This window comes from Callithrix jacchus, chromosome 21 (genome assembly GCF_049354715.1).
Source record: "Callithrix jacchus isolate 240 chromosome 21, calJac240_pri, whole genome shotgun sequence".
In the NCBI taxonomy this organism is placed as follows: domain Eukaryota; kingdom Metazoa; phylum Chordata; class Mammalia; order Primates; family Cebidae; genus Callithrix; species Callithrix jacchus.
In genome coordinates, this window is record NC_133522.1 from 46,122,258 (window position 1) to 46,138,776 (window position 16,519).

The 16,519-nt window shown below is 39.9% G+C and overlaps 1 protein-coding gene across 2 annotated transcripts in view; it reads right to left on the reverse strand.

Annotated features, from left to right (window-relative positions):
- DSCAM (DS cell adhesion molecule) overlaps positions 1-16,519 on the reverse strand; it is an 802,011-nt gene that overhangs the window by 253,924 nt on the left and 531,568 nt on the right. For both annotated transcript variants that reach the window (XM_017967103.4, XM_035283348.3), the window contains exon 10: positions 12,582-12,701. In XM_017967103.4, coding sequence (XP_017822592.1) covers positions 12,582-12,701 — 120 coding nt within the window. The remainder of the gene's footprint in view (positions 1-12,581; positions 12,702-16,519) is intronic.

A 16,519-nucleotide genomic window follows, 5' to 3' on the forward strand; every position in this document is an offset into this window, starting at 1 on the left:
CCACCACGTGAGGATTCAAAGAGAAAACTATAGTCTGTAACCTGAAAGAGGGCTCTCACCAGAACCTGGCCACACTGGCACCCTAATCTCACACCTTCAGCCTCCAAAACTAGGAGAAATAAATTGTTGTGTAAGTCACTAAGTCTACAGTAATTTGTTATATAACAGCCTAAACATTCTAAGACAGTCATTAAAAGAGACAACATTGTGATTGTGGGTCATAATGCAAATTTTAACAAATGCAACATGAAGAAAAATTACAAAGTAGGTTCTATTTCCACAGCAAAATTAAAATTGAAATCAATAATCAGAATATATCTGAAAAAAATCCAAATATTTGAAAATTGAACAATACGCATTTGAGTAACTTATAGGTAAAGAGGAAATCACCAAAGATATTAGAAACAAATATTTTGAGTTGAATAAAATTGAAAGAGTAGCATATTAAATTTGTGATATGCAGCTAAAGGAAATGCTTAGGCAGAAGTCTGTACCATTAAATGCCAGCACTAGAAAACACAAATCGTGTCAGTTATCTTTAAGTCCATCTCAAGGAGCTATTACTAAAAGGGGAAATACAATCTGAAGTGTAGAGAAGGAAGGTAACAATAAAGGGAAAAATTGAAATTACCGAAATACAAAACAGATGAACAACAGAGAAACTCAGTAAGACCAAAAGCTGGTTCTTTGAAAAGAACCTTATAATAAATAGACCTCTAGCTGGATTGATCAAGAAAAAGAGAGAGGAGACATACATAAGCTACTATAAAAGATGACATTACTACAGCTCTTACTTACATTAAAAGGATAATAGAAAAATATTAAGAATAACTTTGTGCCAATAAATTTGACAACTTGTATTAAAGAGATAAATTCTTTTAAAAACTAGCAAAGATTAATTGAGAAAAATAGATAACCTCAGCAGTCCTATATCTATTAAGTAATTTAAATCGTAAAAAAGTAAACACCTTCTGAAGGATGATGGCCTTCTAATATTTTCTAAACATAAAATAATATATCCTTTGTTTTTGTGCAAATGGACTTTAATGTTTATGGCTGAATATAATGTCTATGGCTGAAAAGATCATGCCTTTTTCTCCTTCCCTCTCTCCCTCCCCCTCAGTCCAAATTCTGGGGAATTCCAGCTGCCATGTCCTGAGCTTCTCTGCGGAGAGGCTCCCATGGGAAGAAACTGGGGGTGGTCTCCAGTCAACAGTCAGAGAAAATAAAGCTTATCAACCATCGCAGGAGTAAGCTTGGGAGTAGACCCTCCCATAGCTAAGCTTTGAAGTGACTGTCCCAGCTGCAGCGTTAGGAAGACCATGAACCAGAGGTCTCAGCTGTGCCACACGTGCATTCCAGGTCTACAGAAATGGGAAACTGTTAGATGCATATTATCTTAAGCCACTAAATTGGGGTAATTTGTTACACAGCAGTAGATTCCTAACGTGAAAAATTAGGCAAATTACATAATCTTTCAGCTTCTTAACTTATAAAATGGAAATAATAACAGAACCTTCATCATAGGATGATAAAAGCATTACACTTCTTGAACTGTGGTTTGGCTTATAGCAAGAAAACAACACTTATGCTTCTTAACATTCTGTTTTTAATTATTTAATACTTTTAAGATTACGTGGCTCTCTGTCTTTCCCATTCCACAAGAATATGGATCATGTTGCAGTGAATTTCAACTTTTATTTAAGTGCTTAAATTTGTTACCCACTCTGAAAGTCTGTAAAGGCTATTGATGTCTTTCTCAAAGTTGACTGTAAATTTAGAGTAGATTCAGTCTAATACACACAATCTGAAAACTTAATCAAATATAGAATTGAAAAAATGTAACCATAAGATAGGTAATCTAAAAATTTCAAATTATGTAAAACTGTATTTTAAAAGAAGCTGAAAATCAAATAAAATGCTGGTATGGGTTGAAAAAGTTACATGAATGTCCATGTCAACGACACAATTCTTTTCCTTTCCTTAAATAATTTTCACCAGAAAAATGCTTGTAATAATCTAAACATTTATATTAAATAATCACAACATAAAATTTAACTACATTGCTAAGTTTTCTCAATTAAATAGCAGAAGAGGATGACCTGTTAACTCCTATCTGGACTGAGATAAGCCTCTTTATTACTAAAAGGTTGTAATGAAGACAGAAATAAAGTTTCAAATACATTTAAGAAAATATTAAACCTTTTCTTCATCAGAAAAATGAACCTAAGTTGAAGGGTTATTGCATCTAAAGATCTAATCATGCTTACTAAATGCAATAACAGTGAACACACCGCCAACTGATTCATCTACCATGAGGACTACAGTTTCCAAGGCTTAGCATTTGCTTACTTTAAGGGAAGTGGACTTTGCCGGGGTTTTGATAGAATTATCTATTGGTCATCTACTTTAGATTCATCTTTATTTTAAAGAGTAAAATTTAACCCACTGCATCAATATGTAAAATCCTGTAATCTTCTTAGCAGAAAGTAAGCACTTTAGGTAATTAGCTAGAAGATACAATGCAGCAACCAGGACTCATTAATTAAAATACTGTCAATTTTCTGTGGCTTGCAGGGGTCAAGTGGGGACAATTTCAATGCTCTGTTACATAAAAATAAAATGTTAAAGCTTTCTGTAAGGCACACACTGAACAGCTAGTTATATTAATGCCGGGTCACCTTTCTTATTTATTGCAACGATATGCCTAGCTATGTTCCCAGGGACTGAGGGTATGGGGACAGTGGGAAAAGAATGGCTGATTGTCACCAAGTGAGCCCACTTTGATGGCAGCAGCAAATAGGAAAATTGTTTCATCTTTTTTCTTCCACTGTTGTCTTTGCTGATCTGTAGAGAGGATACTTGGCTAAGAGTCAAAAGGACTGGGTTCTCATGCTCTCTGAAACTGCCTGTGCCTTAGAGCTAGTGGCTTACTTTCTCCGATTCCTTAATTTCATCATATATGAATGAGAAGAATCCATTTACATATGATGTAGGATTGTTGTGCACATAAAGTGAAACAAGATTGTATGACTGTGGGTATAAATGCCTTCATGCAAGGACCATGAGAGCTTGGGCAATGAGCTCATCCGGAGAGGTTCCCCAGTAGGGTGGCATAAAACTGAAGAGTCACAGGACCATGGGAAGGAGGTCTCTTCAGGCTCTCTGGTTTGCACACCAGTAGTCAGCCTGTAAGCTGTTCTTTCTTCTCACCAAGAAACCAAAAACACAATCCCTTTCATCCTAGTGGAGAGAGTGGTGTTTTCCTCAAGAATGAATTTGTTTTTCTTCTTTAGGAAGGGGGGGTTTCCTTCTCTGAGAATAATTGGGGGATTGCCGGAAGTCACTGGGTAAAAAGAGAGGTGGCAATGGAAAGAGAAGAGAGAAAGCAATAATAGCAACAGCAGTTACACCTAAATAAGGTTTAGCCACTGAAATATAATGCTTATTCAGTGAAGGAGTGCTAAACGGTTCTGTTACAAAGAAGAATACAGAAGTGGACAGAGGCACAGCCTTGAGACACTACTGGCTTGGTTCCAGGCTGGAGAGCTATTTCCAATCCCTGAGAAAGAAACTTCCACTGCTGTGCAGGTAATATTTATGCCATTGAAAGTTTGTACTGGCCAGCCATGGTGCCTCATGCCTGTAATCCCAGCACATTGGGAGGCCAAGGCAGGCAGATCACCTGAGCTCAGGAGTTCAAGATCAGCCTGTCCAAATTGGTGAAATCCCATCTTTACAAAAATACAAAAAAATAGCCAGGTGTGATGGCGGGTGCCTGCAATACTAGCTACTTGGTAGGCTGAGGCAGAAGAATCACTTGAACCTGGGAGGCAGAGGTTGTAGTGAGCCAAGATTGTACCACTGCACTCCAGCCTGGGTGACAGAGCCACATTCCATCTCAAATTAAAAAATAAGGAAAAAAAGAAAGTGTGTGTCAGATGTTGTATGTTGATCTTTAGCATTACCACTTTCCCTCTAAACTATGCCCTAAATTGTAGGGTTTGAAAGCGTGAAAACTACATTCCCTGGCTCCTCTGTTACTAGATTCTGGTTTACATTTTACCAGTGAGAGGCACTTAAAAACAATTTGGAAGGTGCAAGGGTGAAAAAGCCATTATTTTGCTTTAGAAGCAGCAAATTGATAGATGGGTCAACCCCGAACATCAGGTTTATGGCTGGCTGTGGGAGAACTTCTACAAATCACTGGTTGAGCACCAGAGGCAGCTGTTAGCAGTGATGGGAGGAGCATCTCATGGTTCCTACATTTCTCAAGTGCTTAAAGCGCCTCTCAGTTTGCCCATTGCCTCAAAAGATTTTGCATGCCCTCTGATTCCCTTTTTTAAATCCCTTCTTGATAATACACCACACCCTAACTGAGACAGCATCCAGGTTACTTCTTTTGTAAATTTGCACATAATTGTGTTCACTGTGCAATCCAATCATCTTTCCCAGCTCCTTCATTTCTATGTTGAAGAAGGCTATGCAATAAAAACAATGGAAATTTCATGTCTAGATCACCGCCTAGTCAGGATTTGTTAAAACTTGCTACTCCACTAGTACTTCAATGTCTAATTCTGTAACTAATAGGTAATTATGCAACTGATATGAAAAAATCCTTTTTTTCAAATCAGCTAATATGTCCTGAGTAGTTGTTATGTGCTAGGAGCCATAATAAATACTTTCTAGGAGTCATCTAGAAATCTTCACATTTATCCCCTTATTTTCGCTGTTTCAGATGCAAGGATGCTGTGGTTCATGTGGGGTAGGTAACTGACATACAGTCATGCAGTCAGACAGTGTTGTGTTGTGGCTGGGGTTTGAGCTCAGAGTCCAGTCTCTCGATGATTTCTACTCCTCCTCCTAGATTCCTACTCCATGTATTTTTCTAAAATCAAGTCCAACTTTAATGAAGCTTTGTATATAAACAACAGAATTTCATATTTAAAGATGGAGGCATAAACTAGCATTTCTTCTTCTCTTCCTGGGAACAGCATGAAAGCAAATGGGAGAGAGAAGCCTAGAAAAATACAACCTCTATTTCCTATGAAATTAGAAAATAGCTCAACTTCTAACTACAGAGTGGGTAAATGGGAACCCACAGGGTAATTGAGCAGAAGAGCATGCAGGAAGATGAGGGAATCAGGGCCACCACTGTGAACTTCAGCAAGCTCCAGCTGAGTGGGTCACAGGTGAGGGCAAAGCCTCCATCAGTGGAAACAGTGTACACAGGCCAGGTGCAGGTGGGTGCTTCCCCAGGCCTGGTGCGGATTAGAATCTTAGAAGCGGGGTTAACTGAGGAATCAGGCATTTGCACAAAACAATATTTTTTTTTCTGGGGACACGGATTTTCTTCAAATGTAAGTACAGTAGTTCCCCCTAATCCATGGTTTCACTTTCCATGGTTCAAGCTACCTGAGGTCAACTATGGTCTGAAAATAGGTGAGGATAACCTCATAAGATATTTTGAGAGAGAGAGCAAACACATTCACATAGCTTTTATCACAGTACATTGTGATAATTCTATTCTAGTACTAATAACTTGTGTTAATCTCTTACTGTGTCTGACTTATAAATTAAACTTTATCATAGGTATACATTTACAGGAAAGAGCATAGTATATGCAGGGTCTGGTGCTCTCAATGGTTCAGTCATCCACGAGGGGGAGGGGTCTTGAGACTACTGTATTTAATACTGTATTGTTTCTAGCAAGGATACAATAAGAAAAATAGAGACAGAAACAGAAGAAGAAACCAGGTATCACAACTTGGATGAAGACCATGAGTAAAACAGTCACTTGTCTATAAAGCCGTGGCTAAAGAGGGTGTAGTGTGAGCTGGCAGAGCTGGAGAGAGAAGGAGAAAAAATATAAACTCAGACCTGGAGGGGGCACAGAGAACAGACCCTGCTGGGGAAAAGACATGGAGGATAGACATAAAAAAATATTGAACAAGTTAAAATGGAAATAAAAGAGTTTAAAAAACCAGAGAGAAAATGACAGTTACAGAGGACAGGTGATGATCTGATGGAACCACAGTTGGTGACCCTGAAGAAGATGAAAGCAGGGAGGAGAACAAATACTTAGAGATACAATTCATGGGAAAAAATTTTTTTAAAGATAACCTGAATCTACATATTAAATAGATGCACCACATCTATGGGAACATTGACCCCAAGTAGAAAACATCAAAATACAGGCCGTAAATTTACCAGACTTTGGGCCAGGCACAGTGGCTCACGCCTGTAATCCCTGCATTTTGGGAGGCCGAGGCCGGCAGATTACAAGTTCAGGAGTTCAAGACCAGCCTGGCTGACATGATAAAATCCCGTCTCTACTAAAAATACAAAAATTAGCTGGGGATGGTGGTGCACACCTGTAGTCCCAGCTGCTTGGGAGGCTGAGGCAGAAGAATCGCTTGAACCTGGAAGGCAGAGGTTGCAGTGAGCCAAGATCAAGCCACTGCACTCCAGCCTGGGTGACAGAGCAAGACTCTATCTCAAAAAAAAAAAAAAAGAAAAAAATGAACTAGACTTCCAACTCAGCTCTTTGGTGTAGACAAGCAAAAAATTAAGTTCCTTCTACAAGGAAATCAGGAAGCCTGTGCTCCCTTCAAAGAGATAGTGTGAGCCACCAATATCCTACCAGATACTCCGTCCTTTGGGTATAAAAAGGTGAGGAACAAACCACTGCAAACCAGAAAGAGGATGAAATATTCCTCACTACGGCCAAATGACTCGTACTGAGCACACAATCAATCTAACACAGAACTGTGATGGATGGAAAAGTTGGGCACACAGATGCCAAATAGAACATAGAGGGCCTAAGCCCTGACAATGTAGAAAATGTTCATCAAAAAAGTAGAATATTTAGAAAATTATCATTGCTTATACTGGAAATTGACAGCTGTGTCCGCAAAGAGACAGCCTAAAACCGTGATCTTATCCCAGCCCCAGATCTGCCCTCCTGGAGGCGTCCTGTCACTGGCACTTCCATTTTCCTCATTGCCTGGGGTTCCCCGCTTTCTGTCACACCCATAGTAAGTCCGTCACTCAAAGACATTCAGAATCCAACTAGTTGTCCCTCCTCCACTGCTGTCACCCAGGCCCCAGACACATCCTAGCCAGAGCCTCTGAACAGCTCTCCAGCTGAAATTCTTGTCCTCCACACAGTCCTCTTTCAAAACAGAATGCCAGTGTGATCCTTTTAAAGCATGAGGCAGATCACACCATCTCTCTCCAGTTATGCAGCCAGCCTCCTAGCTTCTGGCTTCAGCACTGCAGCAGCTGAAGAGAGCACATCACCAGCCTCGCCATGACAACTTTCATGCTCACCATGCCCGCATCCCACCTGGGCAGAGGCAGGTCCTTGCAATGATTGATGGGGACCCAGGGCAGGAGTCTCCTCTCCAGGGACCTCCTTTCACTAATTCTGCCACAGCTGCAGCATCCTCCTTGGTGTTCCTGGATCATTCCAAGCAACACCCTTCCCATCCGCTACTTCCCGACCCCAACTTGAGCAGTAGCTGGCCCCTCACCTTCAGCTGTCCCTCTGAGGACTGGAGGACGGCACTCATCTGTCTTTCAAGTCTTTCCTTAGACTTTACTTACTCCTGGGGTATGCCGATGATGCTATTTATTTTTATTTTTATTTTTTGAGATGGAGTTTCGCTCTTGTTACCCAGGCTGGAGTGCAATGGTGCTATCTCGGCTCACCGCAACCTCCACCTCCTGGGTTCAGGCAATTCTCCTGCCTCAGCCTCCTGAGTAGCCTGGATTACAGGCACGCGCCACCATGCCCAGCTAATTTTTTGTAATTTTTAGTAGAGACGGGGTTTCACCATGTTGACCAGGATGGTCTTGATCTGTTGACCTGGTGATCCAACTGCCTCGGCCTCCCAAAGTGCTATTTTAAATGCAAACTACTCCCTATTTTTCCCAGTGGCTCCCTCAGGCATGCTCTGATTATCGTTGTTGGACGTTCCCATGACCAAGTAACCCTGGAGGTCAAAGGGCAGCCAGAGAGAGCCAAGGAGGCCCAGGCCAGGTCCCAGGCTGCTGTGTCATCTATTCTCTTGCAGCTGCAGTCCCTCTTTGCTCCTCGGCAGGTAACAAGGAGATGGCCCTGGTCCTCGGGACAACGACTGGAACTATCTTCCCTCCACTATAAGTGATATACAGGTGGGAGAATGGCATTAAGCTGTGGACCTCTGGGAGTACAGGTAAGATCTACCTCAGAATGAAGCCCTGATTTTTTTTTAGTCTCTTTTAGAAAAGAGGCCTCCTTTTTTCATGTAAAAAACAAAATTGAGAAAGAGAACTGAATGTCTTAGACTTCGTGTAGCTAGACCCAAGGTCAAAAATGTAATGACATTATTTTTTAGCAAAGATTGTTTCATTTCTGCAATAACTACCTTTAAACTGCAGTGATTTACCCTGGAATTCTGCCTTCCCTGAATTAAACTGTTGTATCTTTCAAGGAAACAAGGTGAACCCATTTTGTTTCTACAGTTTTGTCATTTATAAGGGAGCTGCACTTCAGCTCTTAGTGATCATTTCAATGAAAGAAAACATGTTCCATAAGCAAGGCTAAATTTATCTTAAGTAATAGATTGATTATCTGCATAATTAAAGTAACAATATACATTGCTTCTCTATCAGGTTGGAAAATGTAAAAAAAAAAGCCGAATATTCATATTAGTTTGGTTATAAGTGACAGATACTACTGCAAACTGAGGTGGGATATGCAAATGAATAAAATGCTGGCAAATCATCAATACATATTGAGAGTTATAAAAATTATTTAATTTTGAGCCAGCACCTCTAAGTATAGAAATTTATCCCCAGGGAAAAATGAACACATATACAAAGATAAATGTGACCGAAGTCATTATGATATTTTTCTAAGAGAAAAACTGGCAAAACCCAAAAATATGACATTCAACAATAGTGTTGAAGATATCTAGTTGGCAAGTATCCAACTCCCCCTCTGACTTAGGAAAATAACACACATTATGTCCACGGTGGCTTACAGACCCTTTATAGCCAGGGGCGACCTGGCCAGTGATCTATGGAGGTGCTGGCAAAATTCTTTTGTGATGCACATTCTGGAAAGGACCTTAAAGGGAAGTGACTCATGTAGGAGGGGCAGCCATCTCTCTTCGCTCTTCCTCCTTCAGGGAAATGTGAAAGGAAGATGACACTATAGCTTGGTGGCCATGATTTGAGAATGAGGAATGCTGCTAGGAGGGGCGGAAGTCCTAGGAGATTGGGTGCCTGATGTTTTAGCCAAGTCAACAAACTAGTCCTGAGCTGTCTACATCCAGAGTCCTCTTAGGAGAAAAATAAACTCTTGTAAATTTAAGTGGATGGCTGGGCACGCTGGCTCATGCCTGTAATCCCAGCTCTTTGGGAGGCTGAGGCGGGTGGATCATGAAGTCAAGAGATCGAGACCATCCTGGTCAACATGGTGAAACCCCGTCTCTATGGAAAAGTACAAAAAATTAGCTGGGCACGGTGGCGCATGCCTGTAATCCCAGCTACTCAGGAGGCTGAGGTGGGAGAATTGCCTGAACCCAGGAGGCGGAGGTTGCGGTGAGCCAAGATCACGCCATTGCATTCCAGCCTGGGTAACAAGAGCGAAACTCCATCTCAAAAAAAAAAATTTAAGTGGATGAACTCAATCTTAACTAAAGTAATTAGTTAGATGTAATTGCAGATGTGTTAAGATAAACATCACACAGACATTAAAATGGCATATTAACTACCATATTTGTTGTTATGGCAAGACATACATAGCATATTGTTAACTGAAGAAAGAAGATTATAAGCCAGCAACAATCATATGATCGAAAACTTTAAATGTGTATAATGTGTATCTATGGGTATACGTATACAATTGCTTGGGGACAGGACTGAGAGGCTAGAGACGAAAAATGTTTGCAGCAGTTATCTTTGGTTATGTTTGAGTGACCCTATTTGGGGGTATTCAACTTTTTCAAAAATTGCAATTTCCAATTTTTTTTCTTTGATGACTTGATATTGCATATGAAATTTAAAGACAAAAAAGCTACTATTACAACTTAATTTTTAAATCAGTGGTAAGAAGGGATAAATGTCAATAATATCCAAGACAGAGAAAGCATTATTTACTCTATGTAGAAATACTTCCAAAGAAAAAGAAATAGAGGTAAGTGGGCAAGTTACATGAATATGAAATTTCCCAAAGGAGAAGTAGAAGTGGTCAGTTAACATCAGATAAAACATATTACATAATTTTTACAATCTAGGCAAATTAAAGTGAGAAGGCATTTTCAACCACCAGGTTGTAAAGACTATTTTTTTTAAAGATCTTATCTAGTTGGTGAGGATGCTGGGCCACATACACCCACCCACACTGTTGGTGGCCTAAGTGCCCCTGGGCAGTACAGAGTAAGAGCCTTCTATATGGTTGGTGGCATTTCACTTCACTTACACTTATGCATGTTGAATTAACATACAGGAGTGCTCATTTGTGCAGTATTTATGGGAGTGAAAACGTTAAACACCCTCAGGGAGAGAGAGAGAACACCTGTATAATGACAAGCATTAAAAATAATGTCAAAGAAGACAAATGTCATGGAAAATGTCCGTAATATCAAATACGCATCGATAGAAACTAAATTAAATTTATGCTGTTTATCTGTTTCCATGTAATAATGTACAATGGAGCTTCAAATATGGCAGGAAATAAAAAGTCATGGGGGCAGAGACTCTGAATAACAGGCTTTTATTTTTGAAGAAGTCCTTTTCACATGGACAGTGGATGTGGTGTGTGACGGGAATTGCCTCAGGGATTTAAAAAAAATTTAGTTGTTCTCCCAGTCAGTGTCTAGCACCCTCTTCCTCCTTCTTTACCTTCCTTCTCAAAAGACAGATAGCAGGAGGGCTGCAACAAAGTTACCACTTGTTTTTTCTTTGGTCATTGTTGTTTTCATAATGAGAAAATGTAGCATGCTATTTATTTTATTTTATTTTATTTTAGAGATGGAGTTTTGCTCTTGTTGCCCAGGCTGGTTTGCAATGGCGGGATCTCAGCTCACCGCAACCTCCACCTCCTGGGTTCAAGCAATTTTCCTGCCTCAACCTCCCAAGTAGCTGGGATTACAGGCATGCAGCATCATGCCTGGCTAATTTTGTATCTTTAGTAGAGACAGGGCTTCTCCTTGTTGGCCAGACTGGTCTAGAACTCCTGACCTCAGGTGATCCACCGGTCTTGGCCTCCCAAAGTGCTGGGATTATAGGCTTGAGCCACCATGCCTGGCCTCAGCATGCTATTTTAAAAAGAAACATCTAGAGTATAAACCATGATTAAGTCAATACACAAACAAATACCTCACAATAATTAAACCTATATGCTACGTTTTTAGATTGTTGGGAAAAAAAGATCATGATTGACTGATTATTTGAACTCACCAATACATATTTGGCCCTCAACTTTTTTGTATTAATAAATATAGTACTAAACTCAAGTGTCTAAATGGGAAAAGAAAGATAACTTCCAATATGTTTGCAAGTACTGTTAAGAAAGCTTTCTGGGCCAGGCGTGGTGGCTCACGCCTGTAATCCCAGCACTTTGGGAGGCCTAGGCGGGTGGATCACAAGGTCAAGAGATCGAGACCATCCTGGTCAACATGGTGAAACCCCGTCTCTACTAAAAATACAAAAAATTAGCTGGGCATGGTGGCGTGTTCCTGTAATCCCAGCTACTCAGGAGGCTGAGGCAGGAGAATTGCCTGAACCCAGGAGGCAGAGGTTGCGGTGAGCTGAGATCACGCCATTGCACTCCAGCCTGGGTAACAAGAGCAAAACTCCGCCTCAAAAAAAAAAAAAAAAAAAAAAAAAAAGAAAGCTTTCTGAAGAAGCTAATCAAATGAAGAGAAATTATTTTTCCAAAGTCTAAAATGATTCCACCCTCCTTTCCATGTTACACATTCCTACTTGTGAAATGTTTACAATGTTACCCAAAACCCAGGAACTACTGCTAGTAGAAGCAGGGAGCAGGAAACCCTCACAATAGGACAGTGGTTGGGCGTGTGTTTTTAAAAAGAGCATGCCAAGGGGATGATGTGTAATGTGTTTATTCTAAGGTAATCAAGGGAATAAAAAAATCAATGATATTATCTTTAATGATCTAAACCCATTCATATGTCTAAATAGTGGGTAAATAATTTCCCAGCTATCAGTCGGTCTCAGAATTTAAACTCACATCTCTTCATGTGTGAGTGTGCAGTGGTCAGACCATGGTTATGTAATACAGGTGGGCAAGGTAGGACTTCCTAAGTGCTGAAACAACCTACATGAATAACCTTCCATCCCTTTGAGGTCTTTCCGAGGGCACGTTATGTGGAACAGACACAGTGTCGGTCTGAATAAAAACACCTAGGTAGACGACTAGCAATGCCTGTGAGACAATGATAGGCTTGGTGGAAACAGATACATATCTACTTGCAAGAAACTTCTCTGGAAATCTAGGAATGCTCATCTAATCATTTAGAACATAGCATTTGCTTTGCAGGTAACAAGCAGATCAAGTAACTCTTTACCTTTAGAGAATTTCCACACGATGGTAGGTACAGGGTAACCCTCAGCAGAACAATTGAGGATGACAGCTTTGCCATAAATCCCATCCTGGTCCCGTGGCTGAACCACAAATTTGGGAGGAACTGAAAAGAGAGAAATATCACCAGTAATTAAGACTAGACCAAAACTGATTAAAGGTGTGATTTTAAGAAACGGAATCATTTTAATGAACATTAAAATATGAATACTGTTCTACATACATGGGACAATAAAAACACTATTGGCAGTTTGGGACAAATTAAGGCGGTACTCTCACTGCAGAAACATTTTCTGATTCATATCAATGAGCTTTTGTCACAGGTAAAAGCCCTTTGCACTAGGAAAAACTGGCCTCCAGGGAGGAAGTTTGACTAAACCAAAGGAAGGGAACATGCTGCTTTTGATTATGTTATCAAAAATATACAGGAATTTACTAAATGGAAAATTGAAACAGAATCACCATTTAAAGAACAGATCAAATATATATTTGTGCCTCAAATAGTAATTATCAAAGATAAGTATTCATTTTGGGTGTGAACTGGTCAAAGCATTTGATGCTGATTTTTCCTCTAAGAGGAGACAAAGGGAAAAATAATAGTCGCCCCCAAAGGCAACAAAGACTACAACATGGGACTGACTTTTCCCAAAACTCTGGTGAGGACACATAAACCATTATGCCTGATGTCAGCACCATGGCAGGCCCAAGGGGGACTATGGAGAACCACTGTAGTGAGGTACCATAAAGGTTTTCTAGTGTGCCTATAATAAATAAGATATTAAGTGACTGCTTATCTGGTGAATGTTGTGAGATGCTGAAAAGACTCATCCCTACCTAAAACATAAACATGACTTAACTTAAAACATTTCTGCCAGCCAGGTGCAGTGGCTCATGCCTGTAATCCCAGAACTTTGGGAGGCTGAGGTGTGTGACTCACAAGGTAAGGAGTTCGAGACCAGCCTGGCCAATATGATGAAACCGCATCTGTACTAAAAATATAAAAAAATTAGCGAGGTGTGGTGGCGGACACCTGTAGTCCCAGCTACTCGGAAGGCTGAGGCAGGAGAATTGCTTGAACCCGGAAGGCGAAGATTGTGGTGAGCCGAGATTGCACCACTGCACTCCAGTGTGGATGACAGAGTGAGACTCCATCTCTCTCTCTCTCTCTCCATATATATATATATATATATAGTGCATAAGCATATTATTTGAGAGAGGCCATTAGAATTTTAATATGCATCACATCTCTTAGAAAGAAGACACGCATTCTCCTAGGAAAGGTAGCATCTGAAAGTATTCTAATCCCTAAATCTTTCCCAGAAGATGAGCGATCCATCGCAGGGTAGACTTGCAATGAGGCAGTCATAAACCATGTGAGAGGTGAGGAATTATCTACACCATATAGAAAATACTTGGAAATTCCTGGTAAGGCTAATCTTTTCAGCCTTGCAAGAACCAGAATTCCTAATTTTAAGACATAAATGTGGGTCTCTGTGCTAGAGGTAGATAGGAACTCCAGCCACCACATATGACAGACTAAGAAGATGGTTAGGGCCTACGTTAGCAAGGGGCTTAGAAGCATGTTAAAATGATCCGAGCCAAGGTGAAGGTCACTTTGGCCATAAAATAAAAAAGGAGGAAGGGAATATGTCAAGATACAAGAAGCAGCTAGAGATGGAATTCGTGGCAGTGTTTCTGTAGAAAAATTTACAAATGGAAAAGCACCAGAAAATAATGGCTACTAGCATAAAGCCAAGTGTTAAACACATTGGCCGGATGTCCAGCTCTGCTATTTCCTGTTGGGCAATTTTGTGCAAACTATAAAATGGCTCTTGGTCTCAATTTTCTTATCTGAATATTGGAGATAATTATGGAACTCATTTTTAAAGATTGTTATGAAGATTGAATAAATTAAGATTAGAAAAGTTCTCAGAATGGTAGAGATATTAAGTGCTGCAGGAGTGCTGGTTAATTTAGCAAATGCAGGTATGTTTAGCTTTGACATATTCTTAATGAGAAAAGTTCCCAACTTGCAAATGAAATAAATAATTTACACAGCCAATAGGTCTCTGAGATATTGCTTAACTAAGAAGCAATGTTACCTCATGTAGATAGTTTTCAGAGACAACTGTCATTAAGAAAACATAAATATATTTAAAATAAGATAATAAAGAATGACTGTTTCCAGGTGAGAAAATTATCTCTAATAAATATGGTAGAGATTATATAGAGAAAGTTTTCTAGTAAAAGTTACCAATCAACCTCAAGAGTAGGTGACAAAGGTGAAGACATGCCAAAATCATTCTCCCTGGGGCGAAAGGGAAACCTGCAGCCAACACCATTCTATTTGGCTCAAGTTCTGCCAAAAGCAAGAAATTGCTCATCAAATGGACAGGTAGAAAATCTCTTGCATTTCCTCTGGAAGCATGTCTAATTATAATTGATACATGACCCCTTCCCTCAATTTGGTTCTAATCCAACAAAATGTTCCTCAAAATCTCATCAAAGAAGTTTATATGAGAAACAACCATTGATACATTGTAAGTATAAGGTAGTTATAGATGAAAATGGTCCCTAAATTAGAATAATTATCGTATATCTTTAAAAACTGTTTCTGATCAGGGTAAAAGTAGCCAGGAGATTTCCTGTGTACACCTCTTTGCTCATAGACTGTAACTCTCTCTTCAGATACCCCAGTGATCTACAGTGATGTGAAGACCTGAGAGAGAAGCTTCAGCAGTAAGTGAACTTCTTAATTTTTACAGCAAAGAGAATAATTAACAGCTCAGATATTTGACCTTTGGCTGATATACCATGCAACTTGAGACCACCCTGAGAAAAATGCTGTATTTTACCAAGTGCATGAATAAGCCAAATCATATATATTTCCTTTAATGTTGACAGAAGACTGTCATGAATTTAAATATTAAGTCCCTAAGTGATTTCTTATCATGTCCCAGTGAATGTGTAGGTCCCTTTCATAAAAGTGAATTTGTGAGTTACAATAAGAATTATAGGACTGGAAACATCCATATACTTACAATACCAAGAAGACCTGAGGTCACACCCTTCAGATCTGACACCTTAAAGATGTGCTTGGGTTGAGTTTTGCAAAATTAGAGGTGATGGATTTCTGGGAAAAGTTGTAATAAGTTTCTAAACAAATTTCTTTGCCTGCCCAGAGCCTCATGTGAAGACAACAGGCATATGGTCCCTTGGGGGTTGATGTCACTTTGAGACAGCTGCAGCACCAGCTAAGATTAAAATTTCAGGGCAGAGGAGTGTCTGAATGAAGACCCAGTGTTTATAACATGTAACAAATGACATCATTCTCACACTCTCTAAGCCCTGGGAATGACCATTATCCCTAGGGACAACATAGTTCCCAATTTTTAAAAAAGTAAGCAGCAGTTTATTTTTTAAAAAGTGGAGATCTTTTTAAAAGAAACTATTAATAGTTGACCTAGATGTTTTTTTTTTCCTGCAAAATGGCAGCCTAAGAAATTGTCCTAAAAGCAGAAGCACCCCACGACGAGTCACTTAGTAATAAAAGTGAGCATTTCCTGAGTACTCAGTGTGTTTCAGATACTCCCAGTTCCCTCCTTTGGACTCTTCCAAAATTTCCCTCAAGACAATTCTTATTTTCCTTGTTTATTAAAGAGAGGATCTCCCAGTGCTCCCCTCTCCTGCTTCTCAGGGAGCTGTCTTCAATCTTCTCCACAACTTATTCAACACACCTCCTGAGCTATTTCACCCATTCCCATCACAATGATTGCCTTTACCTTCCTTTGGTACGTAGAGCACCATATCCCCCATCACTAGCTTATATCACAGGTACTTCTAACTCAAGCTTCCAAAATGGTACCTGTTCCTGTCCACCATCCATTAAGGTCCTCACAAAAGATAAACGGAATTTCCTTTTAT